We start from the raw sequence: 27,950 nt of genomic DNA, 5'->3' as shown, positions 1-27,950 counted from the left end.
ACTTGTCTTCACACGCAGGGGAAATCTCTTAACTCACTGAGGGTTTGAGACCCATCAGCTACCCTCACCTCGTTTAGCCGGCCAGTCGAAGCCTTTCCCGGGATGTGGCCCCTATCGCCTGCTGACAGCTTCTTGGCTCTTTTTATGTGAATTGCCCTGAGACCTCTGGGTATAGGCCGGAATAATAATAATAATAATAATAGCCACAGGTGAGAGCTGAGTGACGACTGAGGACCAAAGTTGGACAAGCCACTCCAGAAAGAGCTTGACGTGTCCCACACCAGAGGTACTCCCCCTCCCCTAGCACCCACAGTGGATGGTTACTTTTTTTGAGCAGTCAAAGGCGCACCCTGCATTCAGATTTAAACGTCCTCAAACTCCTCTAACCAGCCTGGTTTTTTACCAAAGGGCTTTGGGAATCCCTTTTTTGCATAACTACGGTCTGCAGGAATCTTAAAAGTTAAAACTGGCTTATGCTGCCTGTGACGGAGGTCCGGTCTAATTACAGCCTAACTGTATCTCTTTGTCCTTTTCAGGGGCAGCCGTGATAATCCAAGTCCCTTCATCCCCCGTCCAGGCAGGGCCACACTCTAACGTATCCCTGCCTTGCCACTTCTCCTTGGACCCTCCCAGGCCCATAAATGTTGATTTGCTGATTGTGAGATGGTCGCTGAGAGGAAAAAACGTTGCAAAGTTCGATACCAACATCACAGTGTTTAGACCGAGGGGAGCAGTGCTTGATGCGACGCGGCTGCCAGAGGGCAACGCCACCCTCTACCTCTCAGACGTAAGAGAGGAGGATGCCGGGGAGTATACGTGTTTTGTTCTCCATACTCCTGACAGTGCTGAAGGGAAGGTGGCATTGAAAATAGAAGGTAAGGGAGGCAAGGTGGCGGGTGGAAAACCTTTTTTAAAGCACTAAACATATTTCACATGAAAGTCCTTGATGTAAAATACTACTTTAAAGCGCATCCTTTGAAGCGCTTCACGTCAACTCCAGGCTAAACATACCTGACAGGGCCCTAGTTTTATTCATGTATCTGCCTCATTGTGATATTAAGCAGCTGGGCTCTGTCTATTTCTACAAGAGAATAAAATGTGTGGTTCTCATTGCCGCTCTGCACCCTTGCCTTGGCTCCCTATGGTCCGTTGCTTGAAGCACTTTTCTCCCAGCCCAGCTCTGATAACCAGATTTGAACCATGCTGGAGAGAAAACTACATAAGGCAATGGAATAGAGAGGTGTAGCGAGGAACACCTCTATGTTCACTTTTCTGTAAGACAGACCCCACACAATGCACCAGAACAGGGCAGCTAAACTAGGATGCTAAAGCCAAGACCTGCCCCTTCTACATCTGTCATTAGAATAAACCTACAAAAGCTGGTTTTCCCAGTAGTGATGTATGGAAGTGAGAGCTGGACCATAAAGAAGGCTGATCGCCGAAGAATTGACGCTTTTGAATTATGGTGCTGGAGGAGACTCTTGAGAGTCCCATGGACTGCAAGAAGATCAAACGCATCCATTCTTAAGGAAATCAGCCCTGAGTGCTCACTGGAAGGACAGATCGTGAAGCTGAGGCTCCAATACTTTGGCCACCTCATGAGAAGAGACGACTCCCTGGAAAAGACCCTGATGTTGGGAAAGATGGAGGGCCCAAGGAGAAGGGGACGACAGAGGACGAGATGGTTAGACAGTGTTCTCGAAGCTACAAACATGAATCTGACCAAACTGCGGGTGGCAGTGGAAGACAGGAGTGCCTGGCGTGCTCTGGTCCATGGGGTCACAAAGAGTCGGACACGGCTGAACGACTAAACAACAACAACCTGTGGAAATCATCTCTCCTTTCTCTGGGTACTACAACCAACTTCACCATGACACATGATGACCAGCAAGAGATCCTTTTCAGTGGTGGCTCCCTGCCTTTGTCAGGCTCCAGGGCAGCCTGCCTAGCTCCCACATCAAAAAATTTTGGGCTCCATGCAATACTTCCTTGCCTTCTTTGGCTTTAGAAATGTTTATTTGCTGAATGCTTACAGTGTGGTCCTAAAAGTCCAGCTGAGTTAACTGAAGCTTACTCCCAGGTAAGTGGGTATAAGAATTGTAATTCGTACACTTCCATTTCTTGAACTGCTGCAACTGTGGTTTAATGGTTTTTATTTATATTGTATTTTTATTTGTATTTATATTTATTTATATTGTATTTTTATCTTTTATCTGAATTAGATTTCTGGCCCATAATACAAAATGGCTGCTGATGGTGTGGGACAGAAATTTTTAAATAAATAAATACAGAGCAGGGCCTCCTTTGTGGTGGTGCTACAGAACTGAGATGTGACCTCTCAGGAGAGGCTTGACAAAAGCACGCTTGACAAATATCATCAGCATTTATTTATTTATTTATTTATACATACCCCACCCATCTAGGTGGGTTTCCCCGGCCACTCTGGGCAGCTCCCAACAGAATATTAAAAACACAATAAAACATCAAACATTAAAAACTTCCCTAAGCAGGGTTGCCTTAAGGTGTCTTCTAAAAGTCAGATAGTTGTTTGTTTCCTTGACATCTGATAGGAGGGTGTTCCACAGGACGGACGCCACTACTGAGAACTCCCTCTGCCTGGTTCCCTGTAACCCCACTTATCACAGGGAGGGAACCACCAGAAGGCCCTAAGCGTTGGACCTCAGTGTCCGGGCAGAATGATGGGGGTGGAGATGCTCCTTCAGGTATACTGGGCCGAGGCTGTTTAGGGCTTTAAAGGGCAGCACCAACACTTTGAATTGTGCTGCCGCATTCTGGTTTAGTTGTAGTTTCAGGTCACCTTCAAAGGTAGCCCAACGTAGAGCGCATTGCAGTAGTCTAAGCGGGACAGTTTGCCCAGACCTTGAGGGACGGCATAATAGAGATACAGGACTACAGTTCTTACCGCATTTGGGGGCGGGCCAGGCAGGACTTGGGGCTAAGAGGATAGTGACTAATGCAAAGGCCACCTAATCAGTTAATGGGCAAGGTGAGAATTGAACTGCAAATTCCCAGTGCATGTTTTCAACCATTACTTCTGCGCCAACTTCCTTGTATTGAGAGTTTCCTTTTACTGCAGAAGGGAAGAGGGAAGTCACATCCATGCCATACATTTAAAGCACACTTAACTCGTGTGGCTTCCGGTGAAGAATCCTGGGAACTGCAGCTTGCTGCTCACAGATCTACAGTTCCCAGTACCCTTTAAGCTGTCTAAGGAGATGCTCTCCTAACTCTCCTCTCTCCCTCCAGCTCCCCCACGCCTGACACTCGGCCCCACAGAAGTGCCGCTGGGAAAACCAATCAATTTGACGTGTGCAGCATCCGACTTTTACCCTGACGGTGTCTCTGTGAAGTGGTTGCGAGGCAGTGAGACTCTGAAAGTTGACTCGCCCCCTGCCAAGCGTGGGCCCAATTACCTCTTCTATGCAGAGAGTGTCCTGAACTTCATACCACAAATCTCCGACGCTGGAGTTACCTTTTCGTGCCTCATCCAACACCAGGCAGCGAAAGACCCAATTGGTCAAGAGTTTGAGCTGAGGGTGCAAGGTAAGTGGGAGCCTTTCCTGTGCAACCTTGAGTCTTGAAATGCCCATGCTAAGCACAGTTCCCTCTTAGTGAGACCCACTTCTGAGTCGCACTTTCTACCCTGTTCTGCCTCTGCTTATTTTTCTCCTCAAAACTCTGTATCCCTTTGCCTGTGGTGAGGTCTGTCTGGTGCCTCCATGGACCTCTTTCCCCCAGGCTGTGATGGACTAGAATGGCATATTTCACACACACCTGCCCTTTAAAGGGAACATAGGTCTGACTCAAATATGCAATTAAAGGGCTGCATGTCAGTAATCATAAAAAAGCACAAAAGATGAGAGGATGGCAATTCCAGACTAAGCACTTGGCATGGAAGCAACACAGCGTTCTGCCTCCAAAGACCACCAGTCGGAAGCCTCTAGTGATCACAAACAGGGCACAATAAATTCCTTCTTTGCCCTATTCTTCTCTTGAGGTCAAGTCACATGTCAGGCCATTATTGGATATCTTGGTGCCTTTTCCCCTTAAGTCAAAACTGCTGTGGAGTGCAACTCTTAATTCGACTGCGGGGAAATGATGGCACCGGAGGGGAGAATTAACTTTTCCCCCGAGTGCCTTCTTAAGGCAAACTGTAGCTCTGCAATAGTGACTTTTGTTGGTCTCAGGATATAGTTGGACTCAGACCCTTTGTCCATCTAGCGCAGTATTGTCCTGGCAGCAGCTGTATGCAAGGTAGATGCTCTGGTGCTGAGCTCCTCTTGTGTAATGCATTCACACAACTGTGGACTGTTCAGAGACTGTTAGGTGGGATGCCTTTATACAGTGGTACCTTGGTTTTTGAACTTAATCCGTTCAGGGAGTTCATTCGACTCCCGAAACCATTTGAAAACCAAGGTGCAGTTTCTGATTGGCTGCTGGAGCTTCCTGCACTCAATTGGAAGCCGTGAAAGCCGCGTCAGGCATGCGGCTTCCAAAAAACGTTTGCAAACCGGAACACTCACTTCCGAGTTTGTGGCATTCAGGAGCCGATATGTTCGACAACTAAGCTGTTCAGGAACCAAGGTTACATAAGCTTCAGGTTACATACTCTTCAGGTTATAGACTCCGCTAACCCAGAAATAGTCCCTTGGGTTAAAAACCTTGCTTCAGGATGAGAGCAGAAATTGTGCTCCGGCAGCACGGTGGCAGCAGGAGGCCCCATTAGCTAAAGTGGTATTTCAGGTTAAGAACAGTTCACAACGGACCTCCGTAATGAATTAAGTACTTAACCCGAGGTACCACTGTACTCTGCAATGTCTCCCTCTAGTGACCGTCACCAGACTTGCAGGACCTCAATATCTCTTTCCTCTCCTTACAGCTCGCCCAGAACTTCATATGCTCACCAAGCCACCAGGGAAGACGTTCTTGGTAGCGGAGTGCCTAGTGTGTGGGTTTTACCCACAAAACGTTACAGTGCAGTGGCTGCAAAATGGGGAGCCGATACAAGCGGGAATATACAAGTCTGAAGTTGAACAAAATCCTAACGGGACGTTCTCAAGCGGAAGCATCTTCTCTCCAAAGAAGGGCCATTTTGCAGCCAATTATACCTGCCAGGTACATCATGAATCACTGGAGGCACCACTGGAGGAGATGATCCCCTGGGAGCCAGAAGGTGAGGGTGATGGGATTACCCACCCCTCATCCCCAGAACGTAGTACCAAATCACAATCACCAAAACTTAAACCTGCATCTCCAACCGACTGTCCTCCAGCTCCAGGATCATTTGGATCACCGATGATTTGGGTGCTAGGATCTCTTGGACTCGTTTTGGTACTTGGCGTAGGAGGTGGAGCGATGATTTACTATAAAAACAGAGGTGAGTTGGGGCTGCTGGAAGTGGTGGCAGAAAGGGCAGCAGAGTCCGTGGGGAGGCAAGGCTGCAGTGCTGGGGCACCGGACTGCAGATTGCAGTTTGGAGGAACCTGATTATTGCGTTCTCTCTCTCTCTCTCTCTCTCTCTCTCTCAGCAGCCAAGTGTGAGCAAGCTGCGCCAAATGACGAAACCCTCCTGAAGAAAATGGGAGAAGATGCCGAAAGCCATGAGGAAAAAGCCAGGTGAAGTTTTTGGTATCTAAGAGTCCACAAAATGACATTTTGGCACAGTGTTGTTCCAGGCAACGTAATATTGTTGCATTTTATTATGTATTTCCTAAAAAATGCATTTCCAGTATGATAATTGCAAGAGGCTTCATTTTAAAGTCATGGCGATTTAAATAATTTAAAATCAACCTTCCATTCTGAAATTATATATATATAGTAGAGCTCGGCATTCTTCGGGTATTCTACGAAACCAAGGAATATTGAGGCTTTTAAGATGGATATTACAATTTGTTAGTTTCAGGGCTGTGCCTCTGCCAACTCAGGGCCCCAAACGAGCCCAAGGAACACCTGATCCAGCCTGATCTTCATACTGATGACCAGCTGTGTTGTGACATACAAAAGAGTGCCCAGCTTGAGGGTTGGGCTACTGTTTAATTAAGGTTAATAAACCCTTCATGTCAAGAAGGAGGTTGGGGAACAAGAAGTAGCATCTCCTTGCCTCCCCGCTCTGACTGCAGCATTAAGAGCAAGAGGGTTCAATCCTGCCTGGTGCTGCTTTACCAACACATCCCCCAGTCTGCCTCTCCTCTTTCCCCATCATTTCCCTCCCTGTACCAGTTTGTGTATAATATGATTTCTTTTCTCCTTTAGCTTTTCACCTTATACACTGCATTATCTGTATGGCTATACTTTAGCTGCATCTGTACCAAGTTATGTTTCTTGTTTTTAAGTGTTTTGAATTCTGTATGGAAAAACAAATTTCTTTTTTATTATTATTCATGTATGCTACAACAGCAGCAAGAGTCTTGATGGCACAAGGATATAAGAATGAGGAAACCCTGACAAAGGAACAGTGGCAAGAGAAATTGATGAACTATGCAGAAATGGCTAAACTGACATACGAACTGTGAGATAAGAACAACTGTGACTTCAAAGAAGAATGTGAACATTTTACAAAGTATTTAAAAAGACATCAAAATGAATTGGACTCCTTGGCAGCTTTTGAATAAACATACACAAATTTAGTGATTGATAACTAAGGATGGAGAGCCCCAGCTGCCTCCTGCAACCCTTGAGCCATAGACTGGGGTCTTCTATAACTACAATGCTACATCTGAATTACTACAGATTTGGGTTTTTTTAAAAAAATAAAAACATTTTATTGAAATTTGTTTTTCCTTCTTAAAAAAATTTTTTATTAACAATTTCATCATAACAATATATCAAAACATATTCGTTACACTGGGGAACAATTTTTTTTTCATTTTCTGTTGCATGAGATTTTTCAACTGTTCTTATATGTTCTTTCAATGCTGATTTCAAATCTGAAATCGATTTTCGTGTACATGCTATAGTTATTTTGCAATTTCCAACTTTTGCCAATATGTCATATTTACACTGGGGATAACTGGACACATTTTTGTCTACTCGAAAAAGCCATGGTCCAATATGAAAAATACAAATATTTAGGTTACAAAACTGTAAAAATAAAGAAAAATTAAGTTTGCAAAACAATTATTACCATGTAGTTAGGGTAGAACAATGTGTCAGTGTCCACTTATCACCAGTGTAATTATGACATACAGTGGTACCTCAGGTTAAGAACCTAATTCATTCTTGAGGTCCTTTCTTAACCTGAAACTGTTCTTAACCTGAAGCACCACTTTAGCTAATGGGGCCTCCTGCTGCCACTGCGCCGCCAGAGCACGATTTCTGTTCTCATCCTGAAGCAAAGTTCTTAACTCGAGGTAATATTTCTGGGTTAGCGGAGTCTGTAACCTGAAGCGTATGTAACCTGAAGCATATGTAACCTGAGGTACCACTGTATTGGCAAAAGTCGGAAACTGCAAGATAACTATAGCATGTACACAAAATAGATTTCAGATTTGAAATCAGCATTGAAAGAACATATACCGGTAAGTACAGTTGAAAAATCTCATGCAAAAGAAAACGGGGGGGAAAATGTTCCCCAGTATATTGTGTATCCCAAGGGAATACATTTTTTTTGCATACCTCCAACAGTACATGTCATTTTCAAAGCTATATATGTCATGTTCAATGCTATATAAGTCACTTACATTTATACTCATATTGTACTACTTTGGCTATGTGTTTAATAAAATATTGAATTCTTGCATTGTGAAAAACAAAGATTATGGTGAAAAGTAAAAAACATGAATTGCAAAAAAACCCCTAGAGCTTACAGAACAAAACCAACTACAGATATGAAATCAGCATGTTTGAAATTAGGTTAGAACAACTGCAGGGGTCAATGCAACAAAAATTTTGTTCCCCAGTGTTACCCCCTCCCAGACTTCCCTCAGCTCCTCTCTCTGATTTCTCAGCACATATTATAAAATTATATCAATCCTTATATTATCTATCTACCATGTTACTGTTTTGCACCTGGAGTCAGTCAGTGCAGCTTGGAATTCTAGTTAAGAAAAGAAAAAAACAGACACAGCCCTGAAGTCTGCGAACCCCTGCTAGAGGGCATGCACATTATAGCAAAATTCTCCCACTGTGCTATTTTGTTCCTTCATACTCAGATAATAATATCAGGCCATTTGATAAATTGCTGAGAAAAGCAACAAGTGCTTCTCCAGTGAGTGGCATGTCTGAAATCCTAGGGCTTATTCAAAACTGAAGCACAACTCTCGTTCCCACTGTCAAATGCTGAGACTCAGCCCTGAAAAGTATTCAAGAGTGCTTTTTGACAGCAGAATACTTGGGAGGTTTGGAACCAACTTAGTAACATATAGCATCACAGTCCTTCTGTTTACTTGTGAGGTTTTGTCATGCAAAGGAAACTGCCTTATGCCAAGTCAGACTATTGGTCTATCTGGCTCAGTGCAGCCTACACTGACAGGCAGCAGCTGCCCAGGATTTTAGACAAGGAATATTCCCAGCCCTGCCTGGAGATGCCTTCTGTGTTCTAAACAGATGCTCTATTGCTGAGCTGTGGCCCTTCCCCGGTATTTTTAATTCTGATTTTTCGAGGATTTTAGCTTTCTAAAATGTGTAAACATTACTACTGCTTTTCAATTATGTATTTCTAAGTATATTTAAAAGACTCTGATTTTATTTATACATTTCTTCTTTATGTAGATCCCACATGGGACTGTATCCCTTTTCATTACCACTTTCAATTCATGGGTCTATTGTTCTTAAGGAGGAACCACACTAATATGCATATAGACAGAAGTGCATTTAGGCGTGGTTCCTCAAAAACAACAGATAATCCTATTTTAGATGGCTTGCTTATTTCCATGTAAGTTGACATATGTTCTATTTTCATTGACATGAGCAATAATATATATAGTGTCCATTTTTTAAGGCACTACAGAATGACTTTTTACTCTTTTATTATGGGTTTTCTAATAACCTGCAGGTGTGGCTTTGCTTTAAAATTATGGTATAATTTTCTGCTTAAAAAGACTATTTCAGGTTGAAACACATTCAAGCTTTTGATAACTTTTAATACACGGGCATCAAACTGTTATAAACAAGTTTGTGGTTATTTATTGAATATTGATCTTTAGGCCAAGTATGCATATTGAGTTTTATTCCATTGCATGTTTTAGAATATATTTTCCTTAACCTCTATGTCCACTTTAGCCTGAGAAACATGCAAAGGAACATAGGAAGCTGCCTTATATTGTCAGATCCTTGGCCCATCCAATTCAGGACTGCCTACACTGACTGGAAGCAATTCTCTAAGGTTTCGCGGATAGGTCTCTTTCAGCTCCTTAAATCATGCAGGGCCAAACTTTGCCCTCCAGCTGTTTTTGGCCTACAACTCCCATCATCCCTAGCTAACAGGACCAGTGGTCAGGGATGATGGGAATTGTAGTCTCAAAACAGCTGGAGGGCGTCAACAACAACGGCAGACTTCGGGAGAAGCAGGGAAAGGAAAACTACAGTCCCCAGGATTCTTTGCGCGCTGCAGCGGAAGAGGGAGCTTGATTCGAAACTTTTATTGGGTGGTGACGGTGGAGGACAGAGGCGTCTGGCGTGACGACCAATCGGGACGGGCGGGGCGGGCTGTCAAGCAAAACCCATAAAGAGAGCTTGATGCCACTGCCATGGCGGAGACGGTAAATAGGCGCGGGAGAGAAGGGGCTCTGTGCTTAGGGAGGGTGGGGCCATTTCGCGCCTCCGCCTCACTTCCCCGTTGCCTCTTGCAGGTGGGGCCCTGCTCCAGCAGCGACTCGGAGCCGGAGGGGACCCCCAGGAAGCCCCCCATCAAGCGCCGCCGCATCCTCCCCGCTGACTTCGGCGTGGCCGCCGTCCCCGTCTACTCCAGCAAGGCGAGTGCCGCGTGGCGGGGGCGCCTCTCTCTCTCTCCCCTTCAGCCCCGAAAGGGAAAAGGAAGACTTGCCAGGGCGGCTTGCAGACGTCAGCGGCGAGACAGTCCCTCAGCCCAACCTGAAAAGGCGGGAAAGGAAAATGGGCCGAGGAGGGAGGAGGAAAGAAAGCTAACTTCACTGGAGTCGTGCTCTCGGGGCTTTCAGTGGAGGTTCATTTCTCTTCAGTGAATGACGGAAGCAAAATACTTAACCCTTCTGCCTTCGCTGTTGTTACAGCATTGTTATATCCAGTCCCCACCAACAAGCATAAGGCAGCATGCTCCCAACCCTGTTCTTGCCTGCTCAACTTCTTTTTCCGTGCTGGGAGGAGAACCCAGGAGTGCTTTAATTTTAGTTCACTTCACAATAGCTCCAGGGATTCCCTATTTTTTTGCTTACTTGATTTAGACTCTTCCTCCCCTCCTCACTACCAACACACTCTTGGCTGGATTGAACCCTAATTCCTAGCACCTTACCTTTGCAGAAACTAATCCACTTTCCTTTTCTAAATGGCTTAGCAGTACTGCTGCTGCCTGCCCAAGTGTCCAGGGAGAAAAATGAGTTGTTTTTTGTCCTTTCTCTTTTTCTTTCTCTCTCTCTCTCTTCCCGTCCCCCCCCCCACAGGTTCAGAACAGTCTCCATCTGTTCCCTGAGTCTCTGAAACTGCCCGTTCAAATCCCAGTGCTGTCTTCTGAACCCCAAGTCATTGACACATCAGATGAGGAAGAGGCAGAGGAGGAAGAGGCTCCTACAAAGCAAGTGGAACAAGAAAAAAGGTCTGCTTCTTTCTCTTCCTCTAACTAGCTGGTCTGGAATTCCCAATTAAAACCATATCTCTGTTGGTTCTCCCTTCAACAGGCGTAAAGCTCTTTCCCCTTCACCTCCACCTCCACCGCAGCTCAAGAAACGACACCATGGAGCTAAGTAAGAATCTGGGGTCCTCTGGAAGGGGAGTGGAGTTCTGTGGATTGGTGCTGGGGTGTGGCGGGGGGAGAGAAAGAGAAGCCTCCCAGGCTTGTTGGGGAGGATTGGAATCTATAAAAACCCCTGTCACCCTGATTTGACAGGCACAAGACATTTCTAAAGCCATGGGTAGGCAAACTAAGGCCCGGGGGCCGGATCCGGTCCAATCACCTTCTAAATCCGGCCCGTGGACTGTCTGGGAAACAGCGTGTTTTTACATGAGTAGAATGTGTCTTTTTATTTAAAAGTGTCTTTTTATTTAAAATGCCTCTCTAGGTTATTTGTGCGGCCTGCCTGTTGTTTTTACATGAGTAGAATGTGTGCTTTTATTTAAAATGCATCTCTGGGTTATTTGTGGGGCATAGGAATTCATTCATTCCCCCCCCCTCCAAATAGTCCAGCCCCTCACAAGGTCTGAGGGACAGTGGACCGGCTCCCTGCTGAAAAAGTTTGCTGACCCCTGTCTAAAGCCACTTCTTGTGCATTTACCTGGCTCATGTATTGTGCCAGCTTTTGTTTTCTTGTACTCTGCAAGAGATTTGGCTTTCTGGCAGGGGAAGGAGAGACAGGTTTCTTGGTGGTGGGAGGCTTAGATTAGCTAGAGTCCACTCCCATAAAGCCAAGCAGATCAGTGAAAGAAATATGTTGTACTATGTGTCTCAGGTTTACAAAACTTTGTGCTGGGGTTGGGGAACCTGTGGTCCTCTAGTCTAGATGCTGTTGGACTACAGCTTCCTCCATCCACACTAACCTTTAGCCATGCTGCCTGGGACTGGTGGGAGTCAAAAAACATAGGTGGGACCACAGGTCTACCCATCCCTGCTTTGTCATCTCTTTCTTTTAACCAAGTCCTAACAGTGCATGTCCCCAGAACACCTTTGCTAAGCTAATTTGTCCTGCACATATTTAACAGATGGGACTCAGAGAGTGCCTCAGCCCAGTTCCCCATAGATAATCCATGACAGAGATGTGTTTTGAATCTGGTCTGTCAGTGGTCTGGTCCTCTAACTCACAACTTGTGGCCTTCAGAACTACTTTCAGCATAAGGTTTATGGTGAATAATTCTTTAAGGTGGTATGCTTGCGATGTAGGTATCTTATTCCCACCTGTTTTATGGGGTTCTTTTTGTTCTGTTGTCTCCTCAGAAACTTCCACCAGAAACTCAGGAATCTGACATCCTCCCTCTCAGCTGCCAAGAAAAGCTTGCAAGATGAGGAGCTCATAGATGATGTGATCCTGATTGATGTGCTTGAGCCCTCTGAGTCCCAGGAATTGGTGCTAAAGATCCGGTGTCGGGCTGATCTCTACAAAGTTTCTGTTCAGATGGTGAGTTGCCATTGGGGGAAGAGCATCTGCTTTGCATGCTGCAAGTCCCACCTTATATCTCTGGCATTTCCAAGTAGGAAGGATTGGGAGAAACTTCCTGCCTGAAACCCTGGGAGTTCGCCAGAAGTGGCTTAGTCATGCTGGCCACATGACCCGGAAGCTGTACGCCGGCTCCCTCGGCCAATAAAGCGAGATGAGCGCCACAACCCCGAGTCGTCTGCGACTGGACCTAACGGTCAGGGGTCCCTTTACCTTTTACCTTCCTATGTAGTCTATATACTGCAGAGTCAAAATGCCTGACAACTGCTTTGTTCTTTCCCATCTGTTACAAGTATTTCATGAGTCTTTTTCTGATAGCCTTGCTTAAAATTGTCAATGTTTTTGTGAGTCTCGGGAATAGTATGGGATCTTTATTTATTTAAAATATTAACACCCCACTTTTCTAACTGACAATTGGCCTCCAAGGCAGCTGAGAATAATTGAAAACAATTTTATTTTTTTTAAAAAAAAGGCTGTGTTGGCTTGTGGAGGCAGGAAGATGGTGATGATAGTGATAACTGGGAAATGTCTACTTTCCAGGACCTGGATGTTACTGCAGCAACATAAATACGTGTTGAGACATGTTTGTTTTCTGTTTGAAGGGTTTCTACCCGTATCTTCAGCCAAATAATGGCTTGTGAGACACTGATAGTAAGAGAGTTCCGCCCTCAGGGCTTAAATTCTAAAGATCACAAAGGAAATAGAATTGGGGAAGAGAAGGAAAAAAACAACCTCTCTGGGCAATTGAGCAGGTAGGGTTTTCCTGGTATATGGTGTTTTTTCTAACTCACTCCTTTAACTTTGCACCCCATAGACTGACCCCCTTCAACGAGTGATTGAGCACATGGCTCAGACGCTGAAGGTTCACCAAGACAGAATACTTCTCCTGCTCCGAGATCGCGAACTTGCCGCTGATGCCACCCCCCGTGTACTGGGCCTGGGTGTGGCTGATATAATCGGTGAGTAGTGGGTGGGTTTTTTTGTTTCCAGGGGGGTCTTCAGTCCCCTAAGTCTCTCTGTATGACTGTCGCCATCCTTGTCCTCTGAGTTGGGGATGCTGATGCCCTTCTTGAGAGCCAGTGTGGTGTAGTGGTTAAGAGCGGTAGTCTCGTAATCTGGGGAACCGGGTTCGCGTCTCCGCTCCTCCACATGCAGCTACTGGGTGACCTTGGGCCAGTCACACTTCTCTGAAGTCTCTCAGCCCCACTCACCTGACAGAGTGTGTGTTGTGGGGGAGGAAGGGAAAGGAGAATGTTAGCCGCTTTGAGACTCCTGAAGGGGAGTGAAAGGCGGGATATCAAATCCAAATTCTTCTTCTTCTTCTTCTTCTTCTTCTTCTTCTTCTTCTTCTTCTTCTTCTTCTTCTTCTTCTTTCGCTCCCAATGGACCCCTTGCTCCTGTTCTCCTGCTTTGTTCCTAGACCCTGCTCTTCCATTATGAGAGCTAATCTGTGATCTAGTGGTCAGAACTGATTGGGGAGAACCCCCATACAGCTCATGGGATAATGTTGGGTCAGTCTGTGCCTCTCAACCTAATATACCCTACAATGGAATTGAGGATTACATTGTGGTGGGATTGCTGTCTTGATCTGTCTGGTTGTGTATCAATGTAATGTGGACTTCCTCCAGATTGTGTGGTGGAGACGACTAGCCAAGGGAGCAGTGATGCTGGAAACCTTCAGCTCCGGGTGCAAGGGAAAGACAAAAGCTCCCAGATGGAGTTTACCCTCCAGAGGGTAAGGAGACTGTGGTTTGGGGGCAGAGGGCTACTTGGCGTTGGTGGGGCAGTATTGCAGCTGTCCTCCTCTCTTGTTCCTGCAGGGGGAGCCATTGCAAAAACTTATGAGTCACTACCGTAAAGCCCAAGGTTTTGGCAGATGCAAACTTGCGTTCTATTTTGATGGACAGCGTTTGGCAGGAACCTGCACCCCTGAAGAGTTAGGGATGGAGTCTGGCGACGTCATTGAAGTATGGAGCTAGAAATCCTTCCATCTCTTCAAAGAGGCTGTTCCCCTGAGGGGGTTTTACTGCTTCACCTGGGCTCTGTGTTCTGACCGACTTCATTGTGTCTAATGTCTGAGTGCAAGGGAAGCAGCCTTGTTCTTCTTAAACATGATAGGAGTGTGGTAATTTCTGTCTGTTCCAGACACAGGGAGGGATGACTGCATTCCAATGTCACGTTCCATGCACCTACCTGAAACTTATTTAATAAAGCAAATTTTGTAACTGGCCCCCTTTGAGCAGAGTGGAAAGAAACTGCTCAGTTATAGTGAAAGCAATACACATTCTGGAGGGCCAGTGTGCACTGAATAATTTTGTTTTGTTTAAATCAGTGGCTCTTTTCCATTTGTTTTAACAACGCTGTATAATCCTGTTACCGTTTTCCTTCTTTACCTTTACTTGTTGGTAGTAAGCAGAATTATTTGAGACCTGTGCAGTCTTTTAAACCCTTCTAGAAAATTATAGTCCTCTTATTTCTATGCCAGATTTCTCAAACTTCCTTTTTGAAGGCTAGCCAACCTCCAGGATTGTTAGGCTGAAATTCCCATGACCACTGGCCATGCTTGCTGGTACTGCTGGAACCTGTAGCCAAACATCTGGAGGATATTACATTGTCTATATCTGTTTATATGCATCACCACCCTGAATATGGCTTTTTAAAGCAAATTTGTAATCCATGTGTGCAGAGTATAAGTTGGCGTGTGAATAGCATAGCTGCACTCAAAAGATACTATCTTACCTATACTCTTCCATGTACATCTAACTTACCTAACAATGTCTCTTGGTTATTTAATTGCTAGATTTGTACCTCCTTTTTATTGAAGTAGTCCCTACAGCAAATGACAGATGGAATGAATCCTAATAAAAAGCAGTATTTTTTCAAAGTAACACGGAACCAGTCCACCAGAATCCTGATGTTGTCTCTGCCTCCCTTCCTACTTTTTCTCCTGTTCCAAGTTAGGTCCAAAGTCCTTCACATAAAAGTATGTCAAAGCTGTAGTTTACTTATTTAGGCATTTCTCCATGAAGTTCAATGGGATTAATTCTGAATACAAACTCTGGCCTTGCAACTCATAGGGGACAAAGATTCTGATATTTATTGGATTATTTGTGTATCTGTGGAAACATAGCATCAACTTCATGGGTATTCAATGACTGCATAGAATTTTGGTAGCTTTTCTCTGTTGCTATGCTGCAAGAAACTGTCTGCCAAAGTTTCTCTTCTTGGACGTTGGCAGGCTTTAGGTTTCAGGCTGCAAAACTGCAGGCAGCTTTTAGAATGGAGTTGGGATAATATATGGTGACAGAGTGGCAGGAAGTTCCCATGCCCTTTATTTATTTTATTTTTTCAGAAAAATGTTACAAACTACTAGTTTACTTTTTAAAATGTGAAGGACTTTGCCCCTAATTTGTATGTTGACTTTTTCATTGTCTAAAGCTTGGCATGCTTTGCCCTACTTAAGCATACTTTCACCTAGTTTTGATCTTGGCCAATGCAACTCTTAAACCCATTTTGCAAAGTGTGAAATGTTTTAAATAGGCGGTTTTGTGATTTGAAGGGCTTCAAAGTTGTTTGCGTCTTCAGTTCTGCCAAATTTGAGACTTTTTTTGTTAAAACCTATATTAAAACAACCCACCACAAAAAATAGCAGAGCAGGCCCTGCCTTTAGCCAGAATAAGGCAGCTGCCTCAGGTGACAGATTTTGGAGGGGCAGCAATACAGGATATACACAGACTAAGGCTTAACTGCTAGTCTGGCTGGCTTTGAATGGGGGCACCATTGTATTCTTTGACTTGTACTGGTTCTGACAGTTACAGCCATCAACACACTGGCGGAGGAAGAGGAGTGCAGGGAGAGCGCCCCGCCCCCGGCAGCGCGATCCCCAGGGATGTCATCGTGACGCCCCCCCCCCCCCGCTGGGTGTCCCGCCCCCACCTCCTCTCCACCCCCGGTGCCGGAGCATGAAGCTCCGCCACTACATCAACACCCTAGAAGTTGGTACCAGCAGGTTTGCCGAGTCTACGAAACAAAATGCCTTGAGGAAAAAATGAAGGGGTGGGGGAAACAGCCCAATGAGGAATGAGTGTACTCACTAGCCCCATACATAACACGCGTGAGGGTGAAAAAGAGGGATGGAACAAAATGTTTTTCAGAAAAATGTTACATGGTTGGCCTGAGCAGCAGCAATCCATACTAGAACATTTTTTACAGACCCCTCACTTTACAATTTACTGTTGTGTTGTGTTGTGTTGTGTTGCAAAAAATAAAACTCCTCTGGGACTTTAAAAAGAGCCTTGTGCCTGGCTGAAGTGTTTTCATTTAATCTTTCTTAGACTGCAGGCAGTTTAGTTTTATGTGAAGTGCATGACGTTGTCTTGCCAAATGAGTGGCAGCTTGATTTTTGCCCTTGCAGCCAGGCGGTAAGTAAATGCAGCCTTTAAATATCTGCCAAGTCTGACAGGTTGTGAGTTGTGCAGATCTGAGTTAGGATGACTTTATTACCCACCAGTGCCGAATTTATGTATAAGCTAAGTAGGCTAAAGCCTAGGGCCTCTAAATCTAGGGGGCCTCCCCAGCCCACCCACCCCCGAGCGGGTAATCTCCCCTCTCCCCAAATTGCAAACCCAAGACTTCATGCGAGGGCAGGGTAACTCGGGCCCAGCAACTATGAGACTCAATTTGCCCAATTTGAAACTCTGGGGCCCAACTTGAAATTTTTTTGTGGGGGCCCTAGTTCACAGCCAAAGTCTACATCTTAGAGATAAAAATCTGTGTACTAGGTCATTTTCACAAGGTCAGCAAAGCCCTTCAGAAATCAGGCCTGTTACTGAGTTCTTGTGCATGTTTGTACTGTTCACTTGTGGATTTTAAAAGGAAAATTAGAGAAGATTTTGATGAGCCTGAGAAGCAAGCAAATGCCACCTTGCTAAATGTTAACTGCAAAACAAGGCGAAAAAGAGTGAGGGAACAGCAAAGAAATGACAGAAGTGCACCTGATGCCTTAGATGCACTTTCTTCAAGAGATAAGTTTAGAATAAAATCCTTTATTCCTATATTTGAAGCACTTGAAGCCAACTTAAAAAGAAGTAGTACTCTGTACAGGGATGTTGCACAATTGTTTTCCATTCTTGCTATCCTGATAGCATCCAAGCAAGAAATTCAGCAAGGTGTTGAACTGTTGATGGAAGCATACTCAGAAGATACTGACCTGAAATTTATAGATGAACTTTTGCACTTTCACCTATACGTGAGACAAAGTCATAGGCTTACAGCAGAGCACTCTCTCATACAGACCTTTATCAAATTATACACAAGAAAAAAATTCAGATGGCCTTTCCTATTGTGGAAGCAATCTTGTGGCTATTTTCTTAGCTTTTATGGTCTCTGACTGCTCGGGAGACAGAGGAGTTTTTCAAGACTCAAAAGAATTAAACATGAATTGAGAGCCACAATGTCTCAAGAGAGGTTGTCTGCACTGAGCATTCTGTACACCGAAAGTGACAAATTTTAATGAAGTTTTCTGATGTCCTTTAGAGGAGAAATTGTGAATTGCAGAATTTTAAATGCCTGTCATCCTTGGCTTCACTCAATTTTGTTTATAACTTTCTTCCATTTTCTTCCAGTTGTGAGGGTGGGGGATTGGGAGGGGCCTCACAAGTGGAGTAGCCTAGGGCCTCTCTTCATCTAAATCTGGCCCTGTTACCTGCACTGATTCAGGACTGTAAAAAGTGTTGGTTTCCAGGCAGTGTAAAGGGGGGGGGGGACTGCCATGACAGGGAGAAGACCTGGGGTGTAAATTTCAGAAGGGTAGACATGCATGTCTGTTGTATCAAACACAACAAAGGCTCTGGTGGCTTCCTGAAAGACTGACAAAAAGAGTTATTGTGGAGTAGGTTTGTTTGGACTAGATGGTTGCACAAACAGGATTTCTGGTGCCTCAACAAACCTATTACATCTGAGGTACCACTTTTGTTTGTAACAGACTGAACAATCCTCTTGGTTGTGTGTGGGATCTCTCATAAAGCATTCACGTTCAAGATAGTGACTCATAAGAATGCAAGTGCCTGCTGGATCCGGATTTCTAGTCCAGCATCCTCTCCTCACAGGGGCCAGCGGGAAGCCTGCAAGCAGGTCAGGAGCACCACAGCACCTGCCCACCACCTGTCTCCTGTTCCCAGCAGCTGGCGAACCCAGCCATTTTGATAGCCTCGTCCTCGAGAAACTTGCCTGATCCTCTTTTAAAGCCATCCAAGTTTGTGGCCATTCCTTACTCCTGCGGGTGGGAGTTCCAAACTTTTTAATCGTGTGTTGGGGGAAATTCAGTACTTTTTATTTTGCCGCTCCTGATTTCTCCCAGCGTTCAGCGTCAAGGGATGCCCACGAGCGCTGCGAGGGAGAGACCCATCTCTCTATCCATGCCATCCATGCACGGTGTTGGCAAACGGCTATCATGTCGCCTCTCTTACTCAAGGGAGTGTTTGTCACAGATTTTGGGGTGGAGGCGTGTGACGGGAAGTGATTATGGAGTTTAATGTGCTTTGGAGACGTGACGGAAGGCGCGCTGGCTGCTTTCCCGATAGCTAAACGGCAGCAGTAAACAAGGCGCCAGGTGTGTTGCGGGGACCGGGGAGCGCAGGCCGCAGCGCTCTGGTAACCATGGCGACGAAGGAACGCGCCTCGAGGAGGGCAGGGACCCGTTATGGGTCGTTCAAACTTCCACAGAAGGGGCAGGGAGCCTGGGCTTGGGCTGGTAACTATGGCAACCGAAGTAACCTCCACGCTGCCGCCGCCACACACACACTAGCCTCTCTGACGCCTTGAGGGGCGGGAGAGAGCGCGCGGCGCGTCCTGTATTTGTATTGGTGACGCGGAAGGCAATCAAGCGACCGGCTCTGTTGCCATGGCACCCAGGGGTCAGGAGGCGGAAAGGGCGGGGACGAAGAAGAGTCACATGATAATCAAAGCTCGTGAAAGGAGGGCAAGGAAAAGAGCCGTCACGTGATCCCGCCGAGCCGCACCGGCGAGTGGGGAGGGGGTGGCAGGCAGGGTACGTCCGTCGCCGGGGAGGGCGGCGTGTGAGATGCTGGCGGGGCCTTTTTAGGGCCGGGGAGAGCGGGTGACGGGACTCCCTCCCTGGGTAACTCTCAGGTTAGAATTGGGAGAGGCGAAAGGGGGGCGTTTGCGGGTGGGGGCTACAGGTTAATTACAGCTTTAGGGTGAGGTCAGGCTTGGTGGGGAAAGGGGCCTGTTGTCATTTTTCTCCCTTCAGTCTGAGATGTGACTCTGAGGAGTAGCTACCCTTGAATTCATCTTTGGCTTTGTTTACATTATAGCAATATATGTATGTAATAATAATAATAACAATAATAATAACATAATAAATAAATAAGGGAGTGGGAAATAAGAATCTAATGCTGAACAGTGGGTGTGTTTTGCCTTTGTGTTACTGACTGGCCTTCTCTTCTGGTCGTCGTCTTCTTCTGGTTCTTTTTCTCGCCCTAGTTAAGTTTTTCTGTAACTGCCATAAGATTTGCTGCTCTCCCCTGCAGTTCTTTAGGGTTTGTAAGGGGCTGGCTATCTCATATTGTCTCTCCAGTGGGTTCTTCTTGCCGCTGGCCATGGCATCTCAGCGGCAAGCTTACGTGGATACAGCCCCAATCCTGACCCAGGCAGATGACACAGAGGAAGAGGGAAAGGATGGTCTGCAAACTGGGCATGAAGGGGAAGAAGAGGTACAGACCCTCACAGGCATCTCCTCTACACGGGCTGGCTTCATTGTGGGAGTTCTCTGCTTTGTTAACCTTCTGAACTACATGGACCGCTTCACTGTGGCTGGTAAGGATGCTGGGGTGCTATGAGACTGTAGCTGCAACTTCTCTTCCCAGCTGTGTCAGGTGGGTGGGCACTGTAAGTTTTAAGTATTAACACTGTGATCCTTCTTCCTTACCTCAGGCGTTCTTCCTGACATTGAGGCATTTTTTACAATTGATGATAGCAAATCAGGGCTCCTACAAACAGGTGAGTAGGGTGGTGGGGCTTGGTTCTTCCCCACCCACAACCCAGGCACTTTGTAAGGGCAGTGCTATTGAAGCAGGAGTGTTTGCCACTGGGAATAATTATTTCTTTCTTCTCAGTTTTTATTAGTAGCTATATGGTACTTGCACCAATTTTCGGTTACCTGGGGGATCGCTATAATCGCAAATACCTGATGTGCATTGGGATCACCTTCTGGTCAATAGTGACGCTGGGGAGCAGCTACATTCCCAAGGAGGTATGGGGGCAGGGGAGAAGATTCTGTAGATTAGTTTTCACCCAGGCATGGGGAAGAAGTTTGGGTTTGGGATCTGTGTATCTTCCCTTCCACCCCCCAGCATTGAGGCTTATGGGGCAGGGGAGATCTGTCACAACTGCCCTCTGAGATTGGGAAGGTGCAAGGCTTTGCTTCAGTTTAAGCTGTGTGTCATTAAGCTGAACTCTGGATAAAATCACAAACATTTGCTAGCTGGTAAGAAACTGTTTTGGAAGGCCTTGTGCCTGATTGACTAGAGGAGATTCTTACTTGTCACAAGCCACAGAAAAGTGGCTATTTATAAAGTATTGCTGAACAGGTTTGAAACCTGTTCTTGACATTCACACTTACCAAACAAGGAATCCTAGGAACTGTAATTCTGAGAAGGGGTTAAGAATACTTTACAAAGTATTCTTTGCACCCATACATGACTGCATGCCCTGAGGTTCTTTAGGGGTGTGTTTCAGATTTGTAGCTACACTATTACATCTCCTCAGTTTATTGTTTGTTTTCTCCACATTAGATGTTCTGGCTGTTGCTGCTGACACGAGGCATGGTGGGTGTGGGAGAGGCCAGCTACTCAACTATTGCCCCCACCATTATTGCTGATCTGTTTGTGGGTGACCGGCGATCCCGCATGCTCAGCATCTTCTACTTCGCCATACCTGTGGGCAGGTGAGAACACCCTGTGGTCTGTTTCAGGGTGGGGTATGCACTGTAGTGAAGTTGAACTAGAGATACTCATCTGTTTACTGTAAATTGGCAATCAGCCTTATGCAACAATCAAAACAAGATGTGTGTGTTCATAAGGCATGGAATAGGAGCATAGGAAGCTGCCTTATATAACTGATTCAGACCATTGGCCCATTTAGCTCAGTATTGTCTACACTGACTGGCAGCAGCTCTCCAGGGTTTCAAGCAGGGCTCTTTTCCCAGCCCTATCTGGAGATGCTGGAAAGTGAACCTGGGGTTTTCTGCATGCAAGGCAGGCACTCTGCCGCTGACCTCTGGCATTCCCCCATTGTTGCAATGACCAAACCTAATTGGCTTTCACAGAAAGAGGGGAGCCTGCCTGAGTGTGGGTCTGACTGTTCTCCCTTTTCACCTGCAGTGGACTGGGCTACATAGTGGGTTCAAAGGTGAAAGATGTGGCTGAAGACTGGCATTGGGCCCTGCGGGTGAGTAGGATGGGGATACAATTGTACTGGTTAGTGTTTGTTGCCTTATGTTCATGTTGCAGTTCAGCTCATCTTCATCACATTGTAGTAAGCTTGTCTGCTGTGCACCTATGCATACATGTTTTTATTTTCTTCTGTTTAGAATGCCTCCAACTTAATCATTATCTTCTCATACAGGTGACACCAGCCCTGGGGGCATTGGCGGTGATACTGTTGATAACTGTGGTGCGGGAGCCGCCTCGAGGAACTGTGGAGACGCACTCAGATGCCCCTCTGCAATATACTTCCTGGGCAGCTGACCTGCGGGCCCTGAGCCGCAAGTGAGTAATGGGTGCCATTTAATGTACTGCTGCCATGTAGGCCACATCGCACCTTTCCATTCTGGAATAGCTTCCTTGCCCTAGTTTCATTGATTCCAGATCAGTGTAGATATTCTCTTTAGTGATAGATAAAGGACAAGAAACTGAGAAGCAAAACAAACCACTTAGGGAAAATGTACAGTCTTCTTTCTTGTGGGGGCTTTCAAAGCAAGACTGACAGGTACCTGTCCAGAGTGCTTTATGGAGGTGGTTTTGAAATTTGGTTCCTCAGAGTATTGGGGAACTTAATTAAGGAAATTGGTAATGGTAGCGAAGGTTCCCTTGAGCATAAGCTTGTCCACTATTATCAGTCTTCCCCTGCAGTTATAAGCAGATGTTGAGATGTGTTCTAGGGTGTGTGTTCAAATTGCACCAGGTCCAGCAGGCCTGGTCAGTGACTTGTTTAATCCACAAGAAAGTGCCCCGACATTCTTTGTAACATAATAAGAGCCAACAGGCCAGTGCAGTAGCTGTTCATTGAAAGTGGAACCCTTGAAAAGGAGTTGCTTTAAGACAGGGGTGGGGAGCCTGTGGTCCAATAATAATAATAATAAATTTTATTTATACCCCGCCCTCCCCAGCCAAAGCTGGGCTCAGGGCGGCTAACAACAATCAAAATAATCCAACATTCTAAAAACCTTTCATTATAAAAATTAAAATCTAATTGATGGCAACCATTAAGCAAGATTCTGTGCAGATTGCCAGAGGAGGGGGTCAGGCTGCGCCCTGACCAAAGGCCTGGTGGAACAGCTCTGTCTTACAGGCCCTGTGGAAAGATGTCAGGTCCCGCAGGGCCCTAGTCTCTTGTGACAGAGCGTTCCACCAGATCGGAGCCACAGCCGAGAAAGCCCTGGCTCTAGTTGAGGCCAGCCTAACCTCTCTGAGGCCTGGGACCTTCAGGATGTTTTTATTTGCAGACCGTAGGTTTCTCTGTGGGGCATACCAGGAGAGGCGGTCCCGTAGGTCCAAGGCCCATTATGCAGCTTTTGGCCTAATTTCACGAGGCTCTCAGCTTCATATGATTGGAGAAAAGAAGTCCTGAGGTAGAGGTGGTTTTAGGGTAGTGTGACTGATGTGTTTGTACTGGGCACTGCTCTGCAGGGAGCACCAAAACAATGATGTAGATTCTGTGTAGAACAATTCTGTGACAGGCAGGCGGCGCCAGGTTTTAGCATCCAGGGCACTGCTGAAGTTTGAGGGCCCAAAGTCTGCCACTGCCGGAGTGGGGAAATGGGGACTAGGGGAAGGGCGAAATGGAGTGAGGAAGAGATAAAAGCCCTCTGAAAGTGATCAGTCTGCAACTCTGATAAGAGTGCTCTGTCCTCACTGCAGTAACCTGCTAGATAGGAAACAAGGTGAGAAGAAGAAGAGGGGAAAGGGATAGCCTTGTCCATCATTGCCTCTGGCCCTGACCCCACCTGGCATACCAAATAATATAAAGCCCTTGACAGAAAATGTTCTTCCCTGCCCTGGCTTTAGGCCTAGGGTTGCGGCTCTCTGTAGATGTGATAACTGTGCCATCAGTAATGTTCTCTGTGGGAGGCAGTGGCACCCTACACACTGTGTTTCACAAATTGCCCCCAGTTGCAGTTCCCTGGTATGGTTTTTTTCTCCTAGTAACCTCCTGAGCTGGAGAACACCTTGCTACTTGTGCCACCACTATTACAGGTGGGCAAACCGTGACCTAAAAGAGATCCTGCCATGGGCTGGCTGAGTGTTTCTAAGGACTGGCTCATCCCTGGTTGCCTATACTTTGATTTCTCTGTATTTTTGCAGCTGAATGGGTGAGCCAACTCTCTTGTAGAGCATTATATGTGAGGTCATAGGAAAGTTATGTTTGTGGCAATAGATCTGTGATGGTTCCAATTGGTCAACTGCAGGAATGATTAGGGCTATTGTTTTATACTCACATTTTCTCTCTCTCTCTCTCTCTCCCCCCCCGTCTCCCCCCCCGTCTCTCCCCCCCCCCGGACAGTCGCAGTTTCATATTGTCATCGCTAGGCTTCACAGCTGTGGCCTTTGTAACAGGCTCCCTGGCTCTGTGGACACCAACCTTCCTGTACCGCTCACGCCTGGCTGCTGGCACTCTCCAGCCTTCTCCCTCAGGACATGCTTCTGACTCTGATAGGTGAGTTAGTAGCTGAGGAAGCCCTTAGTCATGACATCAGTTCAGCTCTCTTGAGGAACACTTGGTTCAGCAGTGGAGGGTCACCACTGCTGTCTTTTGACACCTCTGTGTTTCTTAACTCTGAGCTGTTTGTAGTATAGGGGCTAAGAGACTGTCACAAATGGGGGTGCCCCAAATCTTGAATCTTGCCCCTGCTGTAAACTTGGTAGATGGCCTTGGCATGCTACTGTCTCTCATCCTCCCATCTGCAATGTGGGGTACCATATGTAAAGTGCTCTGAGCCTTCTCTGTGGTGCTTTTATGAATGCTTTGTATCATTATCTCTGCAGCCTCACCTTTGGCGTCATCACTTGCGTGACTGGTGTGCTGGGTGTCAGTGCTGGGGTGGAGATTTCCCGGCGCTGGCGCCGCACCAACCCTCGTGCTGATCCCCTGGTGTGTGCAACTGGACTGCTGGGCTCTGTCCCCTTCCTGTTCCTGGCAGTGGTGACTGCTAAGCAGAGCATCGTTGCCACCTACGTGAGTTCTCCCCAACTTTCACTTGTTAATTTGGTACAGCCCCCAAGGGTGCTGCCAGCTTTCTTGTGGCAGTGTCCATGGTGTGGCATGGTGGGTACCGTTGCCTGTCCCACTACTGCCTGTCCTGTGCTTTTTAAACTTTAAAACAAAAATAATACCGTCTCTCCTCTTCACCCCTCCTTCCTCTGCAGGTATTTATTTTCCTTGGTGAGACCCTCCTCTCCCTCAACTGGGCCATAGTGGCGGACATCCTTCTGGTGAGACTGTGGGGAAGAGGCAGTGTGCAAAACTCTAGACTTTTATTTCAGTTGCAGAATTGCACCGTTCTCGTTTGCTTTCCCATGTGGTGGTAGCCTGAGAAAATCAAGCAGAATGAGTCAGCCCTGGGTTTAACTGTCCATTGACAGTGGCTTTGTTTGTTTTTTTAAACTTAGTTCTGCTGAGAATTCACAAGATATCCTCAGGCAAATCTCTTTCCCTCTAATGAAACAATAATTCTGGCCTACTCTAGGGAGGAGTTAGAAGTATTGCTGCGAGTGTGCACCTTGGGCATCCCTCCAGGGCTCCTGTGCCCATGGCAGATAGCAGGGTAGTCAGCGTAGTGTTTCTTACAGCTCCAACATGATGGTTTCTCCTCCCTTGTGGTGCCCAAATCCCTGTCCCATTTTGGCTGTGCCAGTGTGTCATAGATCCACTGGTGCAATGGTTCATGGGTATATATTTATGCCACCACATGGCAGTTGGCATGGTGTACGGGACTGCACCTCTGTGCTGCTTTTCTACAGAGGACTACATGAGCTTCTGGGGGCTTCTGGGCTCCTTTGTCAAATGTGCTAAGTGAAATCCTCAGTTAGCAAGAGTGTGTATGACACCAAAGTGGGTATAGAATAAAAAAGGAGCAAGGTGAAGGGCAACCAGAAGAGGCTTAGCAATGTGTGTGAGAGAGTGGCTTGTAGTGGCTTTATAGTTATGTGGGGAAGCGACCTTAAAACTTGTTCGCTGTCCAGCAGAGGGCACCAGTAAATCAGCTGTATTCTCTTCCCAGTATGTTGTCATCCCCACACGCCGATCCACAGCTGAAGCTTTCCAGATCCTGCTGTCGCATCTTCTGGGTGATGCTGGGAGCCCTTATCTCATTGGCCTGGTAAGTGCTTGGACAGCGAGAAGGCACTTCTGGTCAGCTTTTCAAAGCTTGCGACTTCCGAGGCATTCTACCCATCAAGCAGCTCCTCTTTTCTCTGCCATCAGCCACTTGCTCTTTCCCAGCATTTAGATCATACCTTGCAAGGCTCACACAACTGTATTTCTTGGCCGAAAGAGCCCAGGCTGATCCTGCAATATTTGTTCAGGTCGAGGGAAATTGATGCATTGCAACCTTGTGCAATATTAACCTCCCAGGACCTAAGCTGTTGAAGCTCTGCTCCAGGGGTGATCATCTTAAGAACAGACTGTTTTCCATTTGGGAGCAGGGCCTTCTTAATAGCGACTCCAGAGCTAAGACTCTCTCAAAATGTTTCTTGTATGTTGCCTGCCAAGCTGTGTTTGGAGGCATGTAAAAATGTTTTTATCTTGCCAGGTCTTATGAGAGTTAACTGGAAGTGTGCTCTCAAATTTGTATTAAATAATTTTTTATTTTATATGCTTTTACTGTGTGGCTTTGAAAAATGTTAAAATAGTTCTATTGCCTGTCAACAAGTCATTCTTGTTAAAAGCCAGCATCAGTATAAATAATACATACAGCATTAGCAGATACTCTGTTTTCTACATGTTGGAAAGAATTTTGTTGGATTAGAACTACTGCATCTCCGATTCCTTTAAGCAAGTTTTGAGCAACAGCACACTACAGACCAGGAGAGAGAGAGAGAGAGAGAGAGAGAGAGAGTGAGTGGTTGAGAGGTAGGGATGGGTTTTGCCACTCATTGCCTCAGCAATGCTATCTGCTAGGAAATAGCACAAGCAACAAATAACACCACCAATTTCCAATTCTGCCAGCTTTCCTATTGGTTGTGCCGCTCCACTTGACACTGCATAATGGTGTGCATGTTCTTTTGCTGAATCTCTTTTCCAGATCAGTGACCGAATCCAAGATGATCGCCCCCAAACATTCCTGTCGCAGTTCCGAAGCCTTGAATATGCGCTTATGGTCTGTGCCTTTGTGGGAGTTATTGGTGGCGGCTTCTTCCTGGCTACGGCTTGCTTCATCCAGGCAGACCGTAAGCGCACAGAGCTGTATGTACAAGGTAAAACCTCTTCCCTCCATTGGCCAGTCAGAGTTGAGATGTTAAGGTCTGTGAAGCCTGGCACAGAACTGCTGCACCAAACATGCACCCCAGTAGCAAAAGTGATTGTGGGTTGCTTTAGTAGTGGCTGTGTGTCATGAGGAAGCCACTCATCTCCTGTGGCACGATAGAACTTTCCTGGGAAAAGAGGGTGGTCTGGTGTAACAGCCAGTTATGAGTTAGGATGGAAAGGGAAGGCGTCCCACAAATATGGGTGTCCAGGGAGCTTCCCTGTGTGATTTTAAATTGCCCAACAAGTGTTTGTCAGGGACAGCAATTGTTATCATCTAACTTTGGAAGCATCTTTTTGATTTGGAATGCCTTGTCCCCCACGAAGAAACCTTTTTGGGCAATTACATGAGCAAGCTTTTGGCTTCTGCCAGAGTTTCACCTCATCACTTTGCTGTAGTGGCTGCAGCTGAGTAGCGACAAGAGGAATTTCTGAGTAGCAGGGGTGGCACATGTCTTGATAAGTCCTGTGTGTTAGGAAGTGTGCATGATCATGTAGGAAATCATGGGAGGACAACCAATCAGGAGCCTCCTTTCCTCTAACCTGAGGCTGGCGCAGCCTCTTTGGACAAACACCTCTGACCCTGTCATGCTCTTTCTCCCTGCAGGGCAATTTCACGAGTCACCTGAAGGCGAAGATCGCATTGTTGTTCCTCAGGGTGGGCGACCCACCAAAGTCCCTGTCTCTAGTGTCCTGATCTGAAGCCCGCCCCACTTGGTTCCTTCAATCTGGGAAAGAATGATGGACTTGTGATCAGCTGAGCATGGCACTCACAGGGAGATGAGGACTCTCTGAATGGACCCAGGCGGGTGGTTTTGTGGGCAACAGGGGAAGATCAGTTTTTTGTGTCTGTGTTTCTGGGATTTTTATAAAGCACTAACTTTATCA

The 27,950-nt window shown here is 46.3% G+C and overlaps 2 protein-coding genes and 1 long non-coding RNA gene across 6 annotated transcripts; 2 read left to right on the top strand and 1 right to left on the bottom strand.

Moving 5' to 3' along the window:
• The first annotated feature begins 9,578 nt into the window (after positions 1–9,578).
• On the top strand, positions 9,579–16,591 carry NFATC2IP (nuclear factor of activated T cells 2 interacting protein). Of its 2 annotated transcripts, XM_083411502.1 has the most exons (8): positions 9,579–9,719; positions 9,810–9,932; positions 10,596–10,747; positions 10,830–10,895; positions 12,080–12,260; positions 13,114–13,258; positions 13,928–14,034; positions 14,120–16,591. In XM_083411502.1, the coding sequence occupies exons 1-8, from the start codon at positions 9,708–9,710 to the stop codon at positions 14,276–14,278; spliced, it is 945 nt and encodes a 314-aa protein (XP_083267628.1). In that variant the 5' UTR covers positions 9,579–9,707; the 3' UTR covers positions 14,279–16,591. The 2 variants fall into 2 exon arrangements, with proteins under 2 accessions (XP_083267628.1, XP_083267629.1); XM_083411503.1 differs by lacking the exon at positions 9,810–9,932 and having other exon boundaries at positions 9,693–9,719.
• Positions 16,592–17,328: 737 nt separating this feature from the next.
• Positions 17,329–19,091, bottom strand: LOC310663560. Its single transcript, XR_014504532.1, has 2 exons — positions 18,528–19,091; positions 17,329–17,541 (listed from the first exon to the last, which is right to left on the bottom strand). It is a non-coding gene; the product is annotated as an uncharacterized lncRNA (long non-coding RNA).
• Positions 19,092–19,217: 126 nt separating this feature from the next.
• Positions 19,218–27,947, top strand: SPNS1 (SPNS lysolipid transporter 1, lysophospholipid). 3 transcript variants are annotated; one of them, XM_083411435.1, is made up of 13 exons: positions 19,218–19,347; positions 19,897–20,135; positions 20,253–20,318; positions 20,435–20,571; positions 21,113–21,264; positions 21,701–21,767; positions 21,945–22,087; positions 24,102–24,254; positions 24,584–24,773; positions 24,965–25,030; positions 25,819–25,917; positions 26,842–27,013; positions 27,670–27,947. In XM_083411435.1, exons 2-13 carry the CDS (start codon positions 19,919–19,921, stop codon positions 27,762–27,764), a joined length of 1,557 nt encoding a protein of 518 aa, XP_083267561.1. In that variant the 5' UTR covers positions 19,218–19,347; positions 19,897–19,918; the 3' UTR covers positions 27,765–27,947. The 3 variants fall into 3 exon arrangements, with proteins under 3 accessions (XP_083267561.1, XP_083267560.1, XP_083267562.1); XM_083411434.1 differs by having other exon boundaries at positions 19,223–19,448; XM_083411436.1 differs by having other exon boundaries at positions 19,282–19,437.
• Positions 27,948–27,950: the final 3 nt, after the last annotated feature.

Source organism: Podarcis tiliguerta (assembly GCF_965153285.1).
Source record: "Podarcis tiliguerta genome assembly, chromosome: 13".
In the NCBI taxonomy this organism is placed as follows: domain Eukaryota; kingdom Metazoa; phylum Chordata; class Lepidosauria; order Squamata; family Lacertidae; genus Podarcis; species Podarcis tiliguerta.
This window is presented reverse-complemented; position numbering and strand designations above follow the sequence as displayed.

Coding starts and splice junctions, on each gene's coding strand:
- NFATC2IP (XM_083411502.1), top strand. Junction 10,748..10,829: donor CAAGTGGAACAAGAAAAAAG/GTCTGCTTCTTT, acceptor TCCCTTCAACAG/GCGTAAAGCTCTTTCCCCTT. Junction 14,035..14,119: donor TGGAGTTTACCCTCCAGAGG/GTAAGGAGACTG, acceptor TTGTTCCTGCAG/GGGGAGCCATTGCAAAAACT.
- SPNS1 (XM_083411435.1), top strand. CDS start 19,919: ATGGCATCTCAGCGGCAAGCTTACGTGGATACAGCCCCAATCCTGACC. Junction 25,918..26,841: donor GCCCTTATCTCATTGGCCTG/GTAAGTGCTTGG, acceptor TCTCTTTTCCAG/ATCAGTGACCGAATCCAAGA. Junction 27,014..27,669: donor CACAGAGCTGTATGTACAAG/GTAAAACCTCTT, acceptor TTCTCCCTGCAG/GGCAATTTCACGAGTCACCT.